The sequence below is a fragment of the Vigna radiata genome, chromosome 10 (assembly GCF_000741045.1).
Source record: "Vigna radiata var. radiata cultivar VC1973A chromosome 10, Vradiata_ver6, whole genome shotgun sequence".
Taxonomy (NCBI): Eukaryota; Viridiplantae; Streptophyta; class Magnoliopsida; order Fabales; family Fabaceae; genus Vigna; species Vigna radiata.
In genome coordinates, this window is record NC_028360.1 from 14,368,068 (window position 1) to 14,382,976 (window position 14,909).

Consider the following 14,909-nt stretch of genomic DNA (forward strand, 5'->3'; position numbering starts at 1 on the left):
GCTAAATTGTAAAAATCATTACTTGTATTTGATTAAAAGACAACAGAGCCAACCTCATAAGCTTAACACTTTATGAAAGGAAAAATAATATAAAAATGAAAGAAAATAGTGGGGAGGATGTGAAATACGGTGAAGAGAAGGAAGTTAGGTTTCCAAAAAGTTCTTAAGCTCCTCTAATACGTTTCCTTAAGTCTTTTTATATAGAAATTAAACTGAGTTTTGTTTTGGGTTTTTTTGTTATAATGTTCTTTATGATGATGTAATATCTTCTACTTATCTTCTAATTTTTCTTGCATTCTACATGCAATGTTTGGCTTGAATTTTTTGGTTTTGATTATTTGTTATTTTTGGATTTATCTTCAAGGCTTAATGAGGTTTTAATCAATTTATTTTCATATCTCCATAAACTCAACTTAGCAACGGTTATATCAACACACCTTATAATATTCAAAGAACATTTATGTAACTAAAAAATCTATTTTTAACATGTTTTTGTATCTCATGCTCAATAAATCAAATTATAACAAATTTTAATTGAAAAATCTTTTAAAACACAAAAATGAACTATGAATTCAAGATTAAAGCATATATATGTACTTATTAGCGAGTCTCTAAAATGTGGTTCCTAGGTTTTGGGTCTTTGAGTGAGTAAATGGACAAAATTGTTTTGATTGAAATCCAGAAAGCTTAGGGTGACTTGGTTGTTGAGTGAGTTTTGCTTTGTCCAGCAAATTAATTTGATCAAAACTTCCAATTTTTTATCGTTAGATATTACATTGAGTGAAATTCGTTTTTTAAAAATCCGACAAGTTTAAAGAGGATGATCGTTGAACGAGTTATTGTTTAAATATGTTAAAAATGTTTGAGACTTTAGGTTAATGTTTAAATATGTTAAGTTTTGAAAAGTGATAAAGATTGATGAATTATTCTTATAGTAATGAATTAAATTTATTTTAAGAATGAAAATGTGTGGGTGTATTGTTGAGTAAAACCAAAAGTTTAGCCATAATCTATTGTCTTATCCGTGTTTATATGACTAGGTAGAGTCAAGTGTTTAGCCATAACTTATTGCATGTATGTATGGGAAGCCAGAGTTAGGAAGATGTGCTCATAAACTCCTATGGGTTGGTTTAATATATATATGTGATGTGAGTGTAGATCTACTTTTTTTTTCTTCTTATTCGTGACACACACCTTTGTGTGAGTGAAAGTAGTATGATGGTGCAAAACCTCTTAGTTTAATTTAAAGCATGAGTATTTCATACATAAAGTCAAATGTTTGTGATAATATGATGTGAATAGCTGAAAATACGAGAGATAGCTAGGTGTTGACGCTTGATTTTTGTATTGTTTGTAATTGTGAAATTTAATTGAATTATGAGCTAATATATAGATGATTGAATGTTATTAAAATTTGTGTTTGGATGTAGAAGATATTTATAACAATTATAAATGTAAGGTACTTTTAAGAATACTAGCATAACCCCTCCAATTTGAAAACCTACCGGATTTTGAGAGTGTATTCGCAAGAGGAAAGTTGTGTTATAGGGAGAAGAAAAGGGAAGATGTGAGAGAAAAAGGAATTAGGAGTTTTAATTTAGCAGCTCTTCACTTTTCTCAGTCACTAGGTTAAGTTCTTTATGGTCGAAAGGTTAAAAACAAAATATTCAATACAATTAGACGCGCTTAGTTATCGTGCATCATATTAATTTATTTTTGACAAATACTATTTTTGAATTTTTATTCAACTCTTACACCAAAAGTATTATAAAATTTATATTTGAATACTTTTTTATTAACTTGAAAAAAAATAAACGTTAAAGATAAAATATTTTTTTACTGTTATGATTCGGAATTTTAAATTTCATATAATATTACGTGACACCCATCAATATATACCAGATTTTGAGTGTTAGCCGTTTATCAAAACAGATCCAAACAAACTCAGAAGAATGAAACAACAGATCAATTAACTATGCACACAAATATAGACAAATAATCAGTTCAAGTCAAAGAAACAAAGACAAGATTAAAAAGAAAACATTATACAATTATCTGATTTTATCAATGGACAGAACGTTTAATCATCATATCCAAACCCAAAATATAGAAAAGAAGAGAATACATAAAAGACTATATTGATGCAAATTGGTTCTGATATGTACCATTCAACTGCAGCAGCCTCCAGCCGCAGCAGAAGGGCCGTCCCTACCTCCGGAAGGTCCAGGAATTCCACCATATCCTACTTTAATGCCATAAGACTGAAACCACACAAAAATTTCAGTGCCGTAAGTGTTTGCTCTTTGAATCAAAGAACTTTTTTCAGTGCCGTAAGCATTCAGATTGTAAAAACACAAGATAGACAATAGTTAAAATACCCATTAGTGAGAATTTGATATGAAAGTGATAAACAGCTAAGGTAAAGGAATGACATAAAGCTGGAGAGAAAGAAACTAACCTCATTTGATACATCAAAAACTCCATCTTGAATCTTCTTGTATATGGTTGCAGCTGTTTTTATGAATGCCTGCAGAAGAATGGGCTATATATTAAAACTTCTATTTAGATGATTATTTATCAAGATATTTCTAGTTTGTTTTGGATACCCCATTTCACGTTAAATTTGAAAAAAAAAAAAAGACACAAGCAAACTCTCCGTAGCTTCTTCAGCTGTATGGAAGTGATCCATTATTAGTAAACGTGTTACCAAACATGCAGTTAACATGTAAGCTTAGATATGTTGAAAATTAAACTTTTCTATTGGGAGTGGGGCTGGAAGGACAGATGATGAAAATGCAAAATGTTGTATGATGTGATTTTTTACCTCTTCAACATTCTGAGCAGTTTTTGCTGAGGCCTCCATGAATATCAACCCATGCTCCTTTGCAAATTGCTCGCCTTCCTCTGTGCTTACTGCCCGTCTATGAGCAAGATCACACTTGTTGCCAATCAGCATAATTGTCATATTTGCATTTGCATGCTGCCTTGCATCTTCCAACCAGCTAGCCAAGTGATTAAATGTCTCTCTCCTATTGGTAAACACAGATCAACATCATTTATTTTCCCTATTTAAGATAAAAAAAAACGCATAATACTTACATAAAACCACAAAGCATGGATGTACCAAATTGTCACCCATATTTTGTTACCCAATCAAATTGAACAAGCTCAAAAACATGTATCTCCTAAGCAGATAACTACCCATAAAATGCTATTTTCCATCAATATATGGACATTTGTCCATATCTCCATATATCTATGTTTAAAATTCACTTTGTGTTTGATTTAAAGAAATGAAAAGAAATTATTTTGATTAAAATGATTTACAAATCATATGATGTGACGGGATGCATAATATACAGTTTCTTTATAAAGTCTACATATTCCTAAAAGAAAGTAATTTATTTACAAATGAAACAATTATTTCATTTTAGGATTTCAAACATATATTGAAAAAGAGAAAATTAGAGGATACCTGGTTATATCATAAACAAGCAGTGCACCAGCAGCCCCTCTATAATAAGACCTAGTGATAGATCTGAATGATTCTTGACCAGCCTGCAATATTACAAGGAAAGTCAGTGTCTTAAGCATATATTATAACTCAAACTAATGCAAAATATTTTCCACCAGCAAAATCTGAATAATGAATCTCAGCTGAAGATATACAAAATGAAATCCAAACTTTAAGCTGGCAAGATGATTCCAATTTGTCACCACTAGATAACAAGCATTCAATCTCCTAAACAGAAAAATATCATTATCTCATGCATAAACTAACATGGAAGGCTTCTTGCTATGCAAAGATATGAGAAAGGGTTATTGTACACAAGCCTTAGCCACTTGCATATGCAAAGAGGTTGTTCCTGGGTTTGAACCCATGAGCAACTCGTAACCAAAGTCAACTTTCCTGCTAGGCCAAGGCTCACCCTCATGAATATAGCAAGTTTTTTCCTAATTCGATAAGTTCATGAGAAAAACCTTTCACCCCAAATTTATTAGGGTTTTTCAAGTTCAGCAATAGCAATGGGTCAGTATGCAAGTACACACCATACCGTACCATTCTCATCAAAATGTTCATCGGAACAAACAGGGCATGGATATGAATGATGTTATCATCTTAATACACGTAGAACTCTTTTGGGTGGACACACAAGCTAAGGGTGAACTACACCCAAAGAAAAGAGGCCGTAGAGTGTGAACAATTACCAACTCCAACAAATGAAAGAATAATTGTAGTATTTTACTAAGTCAATTTGACTACATGATCATTAAACAAAAAATGTTTGACAAATTTCAAAATTTAAACAGATTGGATAAATGGCCAAGCTATGTGGAAGTAGTGTATAACAAACCGTATCCCATATTTGCAACTTGATTGGTTTGTTATCAATTGTGATCATCCGGGCACCAAATTCAACACCGATGGTCAAGTCATGGACAGGTTGAAAGCGCTTGTCCGTGAATTGAAGTAGAAGACAGGACTTTCCAACTCCTACAGAAACCAAAATTAAAAAATTAAGCCACAGCCCAATCAGTCCTCTTCACACAAACGACTACTACTAAAACCACATATATGGTAAACAAAATACACAGATAAAAAAAAAAGAACACTCGAACATTTAATATTTCATATTTTCAATTAAAAAAAAAGCAAGTAACAATTAAATCACAAAAACCTCTTTCCAAATTAAAATCTTAGCTCCATCACAGAGCCCCACTATAGTTAAAGTACGTGAAGCAGGTACAAGACAACCACACATAACAAAAACAGTTTCATAATTTTTTCAACAGTTAACTCAATTGAATACAATAATAACGATATTTTGCGAAAAACATAACTGCGACCAGACGATATAAAAGTATTAGAACCAGAATAATCAGAATCCATTCATGAAATCCAGTATCATATTCTGCATCAATTCATCCATGAAAACATTCTGACAAAACCCCAAAAAGGTAAATCCGATCCGAAATTAAGCGAAGAAGCGAGATCAGAGAGGGAAATTGAGATTACCAGTGTCCCCGATGATGATGTATTTGAAGAGGTAGGCGTAAGACATTGCGAACAGTTAAGGTTGGAATCTGGAAGGAGAATTGTTGTGAAAGAAAACAGAGAGAGGAAAAGAAGAGAATAGAATAGAAGATGATGATTAAGAAGTAATCAAGGAGAGAGAAAATAAGAGAGATAGTCAAATTAAATAAATAAGAGTTCTATTGTGTTCCGTTCCAGCGATGCGATCCAATGCAGTGCAAGATAATACGTTTCCTTCTTCTATACTATACCTTCCTTCTCCCTTCTCACTTTCTTTCTTCTCTCTTAAGATTATACCATAGCTATACGCATGCGATACGTATTTATGGCCCAAGATGTTGGGCTTTTAAGGCCCATGTAGTAAGAGATAAAAATGCGATAACCTGTTTTATTGTTTACTCAATATTTCATTATGATAATAATATATATTAATTATATTGTATTAAAGATGAATTAGATAACAACAAAATCATAAAATATAAACCTTAAATGTTACAGTTCGATTTTTTTATTTTCTTTTTGGCAAATTATCTGTTAAAGTTGAATCAATTTCGTACTTTTGAGATACTTATTATTTTTAATTTTGAAACATAATTAAAAACCTTTTTTTTTACGTACTTTAAACGTTTATCAGAAATTATTAAAGTGTGACGATTTTAGTACATAAAATATTATTCAGTTAAAGTTGTTTCTATATAAGACAGGAGGTAATGTAGTTAATGAATCCGCAGTTTCAGCTAATGTAATAAACACATATCTCTGATAATTAAGAATTGTATTTTAAATGTTAAAAGAGCTAAATTCACGTGTTTATGAAATTGAGAGATTAAATTAAATTAAAATTTTGAAGAAAGAGTAATTTTAATTTTTATTAAAAATTTAAAATATATTTAACAAAAAAAAAATCAAGATCATATAATAGAATATTGGACAAAATATTTAGTTTTGTGTAAGTAATCTAATTCAATAAATTTCACATTATTTGATAAATATTAAATTCATTTAAAATGAAAACAAAAAGTTTAAAGAGGAAAGGATAAAATCGAATTCCATAACAGATAATATAAATGAAAAAAAAAATTACTTATCTATAATATTAATGACATGGGTTTTTTTCCATCATTTTAAATCTAGATTTTCTTCAAAATCTAAAATCAAACTTATAGACTTAACTTTTAAAGAAACTTTTTTTCTGTTTATCTTTCTACAAAAAAATGAAGTACATTAATTTATATTAACTCGAGAGAAACTCAAATTATTTACATGAATAATACTAAAAGCTACACAAATAACAATCTCAGATTTTCATTCAACTGTTGCAATTAGTATCAATCTGGAAAACAAAGGCTTCAGTAGCAGATGGTGATGTCCCATGAAGTGGTTTTTGCTGGAATTGTTACTGCAAAAAGTTTATCTTCCTCTCTAAATTTGAACTCCAAATCTTCAGAATTTACACTGCAAGACTTTGGTCTGAAGTTGGAATAAGCTCCAAATTCACCTTCTCCTCTACCCCTTATGTGTATTTTTGATTCAGAAGAATCACTGAATTCAACTGCTTCAACAGCTCCACCAGAGTTGTACATATTTGTTAGTCCTATCGGTGCAAACTGGATTGTTTGATTATAAACCTGTGTATATCACAAAAAGTTTCAGTTCATCAGTTTTGGTAGGTTTTAAATAGAATGAATGATGTGCAGGTCCTACCTTTATAGGAGATACTGTGAATACTTCACACTGCAATACTTTTATAGGATATCTGGCTCTGAGAACTGATCCATCAGGAAGTACAAGCTTTTTCAATACATTGAAATCATGTTGGCCAGGTTTGTCACTGTTTACCACAGTGTCATGTTGTTAGTTGCTGCTAAAACACTACAGCAAATGGATAATAGATATAATAACAAGTATGCCTCTGCAGTGAACTAGACCAAAACGAGTAATGATTCAACTGCTGCAAGCTCATATTTTTAACATATTATCCAAGCCATTTGATCAGTAGTCGGTATTTTATAAGCCATGAATATAGCAAGATGAGCAAATATGTAATACTCACATTCTATATTTCTTGCTCTTGAAGTGAAACAAGATTTCGTGTCATTATTATACTTTGACTACTGTATGTCATTTGAGAGATTCTATACTTCGATGCTACATTTTTTTACCTTACATATACTCCACATCCTCCAACTGCTCTAGCAGCTGCATGGAACTCAGCTGCATCGTGAAGACTCTGGACAATGCAGTTAAAGAATTTAATCAGATTTTGGTTACAATTTTATAAAGTGGATAAAATAATTGAGGATGCAATAGAATACATAGAACATGTCCCAGTCCGGTACAACAATTTCACCAAGGAATATGCTGTTGAAAGCTACAGCAGCTATATGTAGAGACTGAGTTGTGGTGTTTTTTGGATAATAGTCATCAGATGCTCGCGTAATTGCACTTTGTTTTGAGCTGTCAAACTCAAGATGGAGCAACATTATTATCTAGGGGAATAATGCATTAAGGTATAAGAAATTGAGATAATACTGAAAAAAAAAATATTCAGAGGATTCCCACCTAAAGTACTAAAGGTCAAATTTCTTGACTTGTGCTACCTTTTTATCTTTTTTACCCCGTTTCAATGATCAACATTTAAGCAAATTCTTGAAGAACGAAAAAATGTATGCACACAAGAATGATCCTTACAAGTGCTATAGTTCCTGATAAAATTACAACAGAAGTAGTAGAGAGATGCAACTTTTAAGAATAATAGATTGTGCAAATATAAAAAAACAACTCATTAGCATTCAAATATGCATAATTCATTTCTTAGCATACAAAAACAGATTCTGAATGCCTAATTATTGATAGAATTTGGTAGAAGACCGCAGTGTTTAGTGTATGTATGGTATATGGAGTCTGTGCTATGACCCATGCAGCATATTATGCTATTGTCCTGAAATTTGGTTGATATGGACTTTTCAAGCTCCTGTTGAAAATGTCTGGTGAGAAAAACAAATCCTCCCAGATCACTTGAAATTGTTTCCAGTATGTTCTGAACATCAACCTTAACTCCATCAATGTTTTGAGAGACAAGATAACTGTGCAGATCATCATAAAACTCTGAAATTTTAGCTGGATCAATGACACCAATACCATACTTCTCCATGGCATCAATAGATAAATATCCCTTGTATTTGCTAAATTCCCTGGTGACTGTACTGGGTATCTAAGTTTTGGATCATACTTCTTAGTTCCAGATGCATTTGGATCTAACCCTCCCCAGTAACCCAGCAGGGCATGCCATACATAGACATATCTGAAATTTAACAAACGGAAAAGGAAGGTCAATTTTCTTAATTGGAAGGATAAAATTGATTCAGTTTGATGTGGTTTTTTGTTAAGTATCACCAACTAATAACCTTTCTTAGGTCCACATTTTGCAAGTACTTGGATGCATAAAGTTTTATAATATAGACGAGGTCAGTTTGGATAGAAGTATTTAGAGTTTAGACTGGAAAACTCTAAAAGACAATTTAGCTTTGTATACAAATAGGCTCATGTGTGTTAAAGAAAATATCTAAGTACAGGAACCTGACTTGAGACCAAAAGTGCTCTTGATTTCTGAAACAAAATCCTTTAGACTAACAGGTGCACCATTTTCAGTTACGTTTCCTATTGCTCGGAATTTATTATTTTCTTTGATGCTGATTAATCTGCCACCAAATCTACAGTTTCAAAGAAATCAGTCAGTAAGTGTTCTATTTCCTCAAGGAAAAAAGATAATGAACAGAAACTCACTGTGATCCTTCAATAAATGGCTCCCCATCTTTTTGAAACTCATTCACAGTGTCTTGCCAGCCATCATCTATTATCAAGAATTTTGCTGGTGTGCCTCCTTCAGATAAACTGTGATATACAGATTTAATTTAGAAAGTTTTCCACAGAAAGAGAACTCAGAAGAAATAAAACATCTGAATAGGCAACATCTGAGTTTCAACAGGAATGTCGCTCCCCGAGTTCCCCACACGTGGTATCATCCACCAAATTTTAAATCTGAATAGGCACAATAATCTGACATCTCTGTATCACTCAAAAGAAATTATGATTACTTTTTTCTTCTCATTATAGGCATTTTCGTAGGCTGACTTAGCAGAATAATTCTTCCAGATGTAGCTGAACAGTTTTAAGATAGAGATTCATTTACTGACAGAAACATCAGAAGAGAAAAATGAATACTACTGGATAACTCCAAGCTTGAACACAAGGCGTGAACTAGCATCAGAACAAGAGGCTCCAATGAAAGCAGATGAAGCAGTGAATGGTGTGACCACTACATTTTCAGGCACACCCCTTAATGCATCTTTGCCATCAACACTGAGAATGCCATCTTTGAGAAGGGTTTTTGCATTCACAGACATGGAATGTCTCCATTGTCTGCAGCACCCTTTTGAGAGGATCCTCTGGGGTGGTGCAAGGAACGTGTAAAATGATGAAAAAATGAATTGTGGAACTTTCGTAAGTGAAGAGAACATTTTGGTTTGGAACAAAGTGGTGTCGTTGACAGTTAAAGAAACGTGATAACTGTTTACGGTTCCTCCAAGATATGCGAGAGAGAGACTTTGAGATCAGGCTACCGTTCCTGCTCACCACATGTTCATTTTTTTTTTCCTTATATATATTTTAATTTTTTTCCTTATATATTTTAATTTTTTTCCTTGTATATTTCAATACGAGTAATTCAGACTGTTCATTCGAATCCTTACATATGACGTGAATAATACATTTAAATACGTACATTTTATAGTGGAAATTGTTGATTAGAAGCACTATATATGATTTTGTTGATATTTGTTTAATATGGTGAAAAAAAATTTAGTTTAAGATAAGCTTATTTTTTGCTTCTTATTTATTTGTAAGAATTGGAATAAAAGTCAATATTTTGTGAGAAGTTTAATTGTTGAATCACAAAAGTAATGCAAGATTAGAAACATATATCATATATTGGAAAATATAAAATTAGTTTTTTTCATAAATAAAAGAAATTATATATATATATATATATATATATATATATATATATATATATATAAATAAAAAGTAGCTTTAGAATATCTAAAAATGAGTTAAAGAGTATATTTTAAATTTAAATCAATTTTACAAAACTAGTTTGTAAAATAGGGTTTGTACATATTTATATAGTGAAAATTAGTCATAACTCTAGTTGATGTAAGATTTCCAACAAAATATCTGGAGGACTGGTGTATTGACTAATACATGTAGACCATGCACTTGTCATCACTGAATCACTTATGCCTCTTAAGAGCTATAACATGTACGATCTACTCCTTGATTCATAGAGTTTAACGCGATAAATTTTATATTTTACAAGTTCGAACACTATTGACATTTTAGATATGAATATCTCAACTCTCCTAATTAGTCATTTTTAATTTTATAATTCAAATTACTAGTAGAATCATAATAATCATAGCTCATGGTAATATTCTCACTCTAGGAATCATTACTTCCTAATTATAAACAATTCATATCAATCATAATGGATCTACCAAAATTAAATAATAATACTATTTCAAATCAATAAGTCTCGCTTAACGAAATCATATCTTGCCCAAGGAGTCTCTCCTCAAAGGAGACTCACTCAATTATCACAATACTCGTCCAACCAAAGAGTATTAGGACTAAATTTCTTAAAAATTCACCCAGTGATTTGCAATGCTAGAGATCTCTGACTTGAAAATTATGCATTATCTCTAAGCAAGCCATTCGGTCGCCTAACGAGTTTGCATAATCATGCAAATCAAATATGTGATATTGTATCTCTAGGCTTTTAACTCATTTTAAATTGAAGCGTGCATATTTTACTTATCAAATAGCCTCAAACAAGTTCAATCACGTTACACAAGTTTAGATAACATCAAAGTAGTCATCTCAGTATCACAAACCACTCAATCAATTTCAATAAACCACTTCATACATGTAATATATAATTTTAGAAAAGGTATCACACATATAAATAATCACAATTCATCGTCACATCACTCTCAATTCATCAATCATCAGTATAACAATAAATTAAAACTATACCTTTTGTAAAAAAACTCATTTATCTATAAATTCTCTTAAAACTCTAAATCACACAGAATTTTTAATTACATACACAAACATTAAATCAAAGAACTTGCCAGATGTTACCTCTAAATACTAAAAGAAACCTCTAAAAATAAAGCAAGAATGAACTTTCTATGTTTTCAATTATGATAAAAACATATATGAAGATACATCTGCAGTGACTCCGTTGGTGATTCCTAATCATAAAAGGAATGAAATGTTATGCCAGAAACCTAGAGAGAAGATAAAATGTTATAACAAATTAAATTAGATTATTGGAAAACTACTTATAGTTCAACATTTTAATAATAAAATAATTCAATCTCATTTTTTAAACTAGCTCTGCTACTCTTTTAACGCCTTTTTTATCTTTAAATTCTCCCTAACAAAAAAATAACAATTCTCCTCAAAAGTTTACTTAACAAGAAAAAGATAATGATAAGCTCTCTTCTTGTCCTCCTTTAACTCCCAAGTGGAATACCTGATCTTAGCATCTCACAAAACCTATACTAGATTGATGACTTACCCCTTAGTTCCTTTATACGATGATCTAATACTTATATAGACATGACCTCCATGGATATATCTTTCCTAATATAAATTTCATTAGATTCCAAGACATGATCTAATACTTCCTAAATTAAAAGTTATGAAAAACATTATAAAGATTCGCAAGCTCAAAAGACATGATAATTTCACAAGATATTAATTCTAGAGTTGTCAAAACGGGTAACCTGACCTGATCCGGCTCGGCCTACCACGGGTTGGCTACTTAGTGAGTCAATCCAATCTGACTCATTTATTAGCGAGTCAGAAAAATTCAAACCCGACCCCACCTACCATGGGTTGGGAAGTAAACGGGTTGGCTGGCTCACTTAATTACAATTTTTTTAAATAGAAAAAAATTACAAACTTTCTATAATTCAAATCTAAACAAATTTCACTCTCAAATTTCACTCTCAACATCCGTGTTTAATCAATTTTGAAAATAAGAAACTTAAATAATTTTTTCAAGCAAAAAAAATAAATATCTTTTTATAAAATTAAAATTAAATTCTAATAAAATAAAATTAGGTAGGTGGGTTGGTGCGCCAACTCAACCCGTGAGCCAGGTTTAAATGAGTCGGGTTGAAATCTAACCCGCATAAAAGAATACAATTTTTTCAAACTCAACCCAACTCGAATCCGTCATGAACCGGATTAACCTTTGGATTGTGATCCATTTTGACAGCTCTAATTAATTCAATTAGTTTTAAAATTTAATATAAGCTAATTTACGTAAAAGATAAAGACAAAGGAGATAAAATGGATTATAAGAAAATTTATAAAGAAACAAAATATTTTTATAAAATATTGGCCTTTATTGTCTAAAAGACTATTATGAATAAGAATTTTATTTTATAAGGAGAACTATTTAAATGTTATTGTTAAGATTATATTACTTATTATTTTCTTACTAATTATTTTATGAGTCGTTATTATTTATTGAGAGACTAAGAAACAACAAACTCTTTATTGAAATATCTAAGTTTCTTAATCCTTGAGACTTAATCTTATATTCACTAATGTGAACTTACTTGACTTAAATCATTGCCTAAGTCCATTGATGTTTATCACTTTCCATTCATGTCTCTGTTTCACATTATTGTAAATCTCACTTTTTCATCAATACACTATATATATTGAGATTGAATATTATTTTCTTTGGATTAAGAAAATTACTACTATTTTACATTTATACCAAATTGAATGGTAAATCTGTCTCATATTATTTAGTTGTATAACTCAAAATTATAAATTTAATTATCATATAATTAAGTTATATAATTAACATACTAAATTTGAAAATTCTATATAATCCTTAAATTATCTAGAAATGTGCACTATCTTTTTAATAGAATAAATAATTGATAACATATCTAACAATTATTTTTTAATCTTAAAAATCTATAAAATTTGTAAAATTATCTAATTTCCTTATATTTAACAAAGAAAAATAAATAGTTTTATTTTCTTTATTATTTTTGGGTTTCCTTAATAATTTGATTCATATATTTAATTTTTTGATTTGTTTTAGTTTTTATATATAAAAATTTTGATCTCTTACTATGTGTCAAAATCTAAATTAGTTTATATTCTAAAAATATCACGTGTTAAAATTAGAAGAACTTCAAAATAAAAAGTAATTCAAATTTTGATACATAATATATTTAGATTTTAACATATAACATTTCTAAACAATGTCATTTTAATAAAAAGTTATATAAAATTATGTTAATATTATAATGTGGTGGAAAAGAAAAACTTAAACAGAAGTGGAATCTCCTCTCCTAACCTGTCTCGTCTAATTCACCCACTTTTACACATTAATATTTACATATTTAATTTTTAATATTTATCAAATAGTGTTTGAAATATAAAGATTTACTGACAAATCCTTGTTTCCAATTATTATTGTTTATTTAATATTGTTGGCATATAAAAGTTTAAAATTGTATTAATTTAATTTTTCCTCCACATTTACTGTAATTTCCCACAATGTCAAATTCGTATAGTATATCCACCGTATCTATAGGTATGAAAATAAAATCAGTTAAAATGATCGAATTGATTATAAGAAAAACAACTTCAACTGTTCCTAATTCCTAATACAGAAAAATACTTTTAAGGGCTATATTAATTAATTTATTTCATATATATAATGCATTAAATTTGAAATCATAAAAATATTGATAACAAAATCAAAACGCTATATAAGAATAATAAATACAAAATCGCGTTAAAGAAAATTAGTCAAAAACTACACGCTAGAAGGAGGGCTTGAACCTCCGACCTTGTGGTTAACAGCCACACGCTCTAACCAACTGAGCTATTCCAGCTTTATAATAAGAATTTCTGAAAATTAATTTTTGTACTATTTGATAATAAAATCTTAGTTAACGAAGTAAAGATATAACATCAATATATTTTGTTTAGAAAATAAATTTAATTAATGTTGGCTCGAAAAAATAACCTTAATTAACATGCAACATAAATTGAACAAATATGATTTGACACCATGTAAAAAATTATAAAAAAATGTTGATCAAGAAAATTTTAAGTAACATTGATTAAAAGATTATTTTAACCTAAGATAAGGAATAAAATAACTCTTATAATGTGGATGAAAAAGATAAATATAATTGAATCTAGTATAAAAGAAAACATTTGCTTAACATTTATAGAAGATATTGAAAGTACATTAATGAAATCTCAACTAAGTTAAACACTCCAATAAGATTATAGTTGATAAGAGAATAAGAAAGAAAACGACATGAATTTTAAAACATTAAATGTTTTCAAATTCTTATTCTTTTTATAAAATTTTAGATATTTAATGGTCAGAAATCAAATTACTCATCTAAAGTTTTTTTTTAAAAAAAAAATTCTATATAAGAAATATTTTCTTTTATAAAATATTTCAAATTATTTATAAAAATGAATTATCTTTCTCGATTCTTGTTGAAATATCTATCTATAAATGATAGACTTCAAATCACAAAAAAAAAAAGTAATTTTTTAAACTTAAATAAGATTATGGTTAATTTCTCTTTAATGATATTGGGTGTTAATCATGTTCAAGTGTCTTGCCACCCGTTGTGTGGTCAAGATCATTTCTCTATGTGTTGATATAATTTTTACCTCCAACAACCTTTTATACATACTTTAGTGAAATTAGATATTTGTGGTGATTTGATAGTAAGTAACATAATAGGTT

General features: G+C 29.7%; 2 protein-coding genes and 1 non-coding gene across 5 annotated transcripts; all 3 read right to left on the minus strand.

Moving 5' to 3' along the window:
* Positions 1-1,949: 1,949 nt before the first annotated feature.
* On the minus strand, positions 1,950-5,315 carry LOC106775662 (ras-related protein RABB1c). Its single transcript, XM_014662806.2, has 6 exons — positions 5,018-5,315; positions 4,356-4,495; positions 3,476-3,558; positions 2,825-3,029; positions 2,459-2,527; positions 1,950-2,261 (listed from the first exon to the last, which is right to left on the minus strand). The coding sequence occupies exons 1-6, from the start codon at positions 5,061-5,063 to the stop codon at positions 2,169-2,171; spliced, it is 636 nt and encodes a 211-aa protein (XP_014518292.1). The 5' UTR covers positions 5,064-5,315; the 3' UTR covers positions 1,950-2,168.
* Positions 5,316-6,237: 922 nt separating this feature from the next.
* LOC106774616 (probable galactinol--sucrose galactosyltransferase 2) lies at positions 6,238-9,878 on the minus strand. Of its 3 annotated transcripts, none has more exons than XM_022787173.1 (7): positions 9,263-9,878; positions 8,822-8,929; positions 8,620-8,748; positions 7,351-7,492; positions 7,198-7,265; positions 6,740-6,866; positions 6,238-6,663 (listed from the first exon to the last, which is right to left on the minus strand). In XM_022787173.1, exons 1-7 carry the CDS (start codon positions 9,553-9,555, stop codon positions 6,385-6,387), a joined length of 1,146 nt encoding a protein of 381 aa, XP_022642894.1. In that variant the 5' UTR covers positions 9,556-9,878; the 3' UTR covers positions 6,238-6,384. The 3 variants fall into 3 exon arrangements, with proteins under 3 accessions (XP_022642894.1, XP_022642893.1, XP_022642895.1); XM_022787172.1 differs by having other exon boundaries at positions 9,260-9,878; XM_022787174.1 differs by having other exon boundaries at positions 9,133-9,878.
* Positions 9,879-13,957: 4,079 nt separating this feature from the next.
* On the minus strand, positions 13,958-14,031 carry TRNAN-GUU. The gene has a single exon. It is a non-coding gene; the product is annotated as a tRNA-Asn (tRNA).
* Between the last annotated feature and the right edge of the window lie 878 nt (positions 14,032-14,909).

Coding starts and splice junctions, on each gene's coding strand:
- LOC106774616 (XM_022787172.1), bottom strand. CDS start 9,555: ATGTTCTCTTCACTTACGAAAGTTCCACAATTCATTTTTTCATCATTT. Junction 7,493..8,619: donor AAGAGCACTTTTGGTCTCAA/GTCAGGTTCCTG, acceptor TGAGTTTGACAG/CTCAAAACAAAGTGCAATTA. Junction 7,266..7,350: donor CGGACTGGGACATGTTCTAT/GTATTCTATTGC, acceptor TGCATTGTCCAG/AGTCTTCACGATGCAGCTGA.
- LOC106775662 (XM_014662806.2), bottom strand. CDS start 5,063: ATGTCTTACGCCTACCTCTTCAAATACATCATCATCGGGGACACTG. Junction 4,496..5,017: donor CATCATCATCGGGGACACTG/GTAATCTCAATT, acceptor TGGTTTCTGTAG/GAGTTGGAAAGTCCTGTCTT. Junction 3,030..3,475: donor CTTGTTTATGATATAACCAG/GTATCCTCTAAT, acceptor GTTTACCAATAG/GAGAGAGACATTTAATCACT.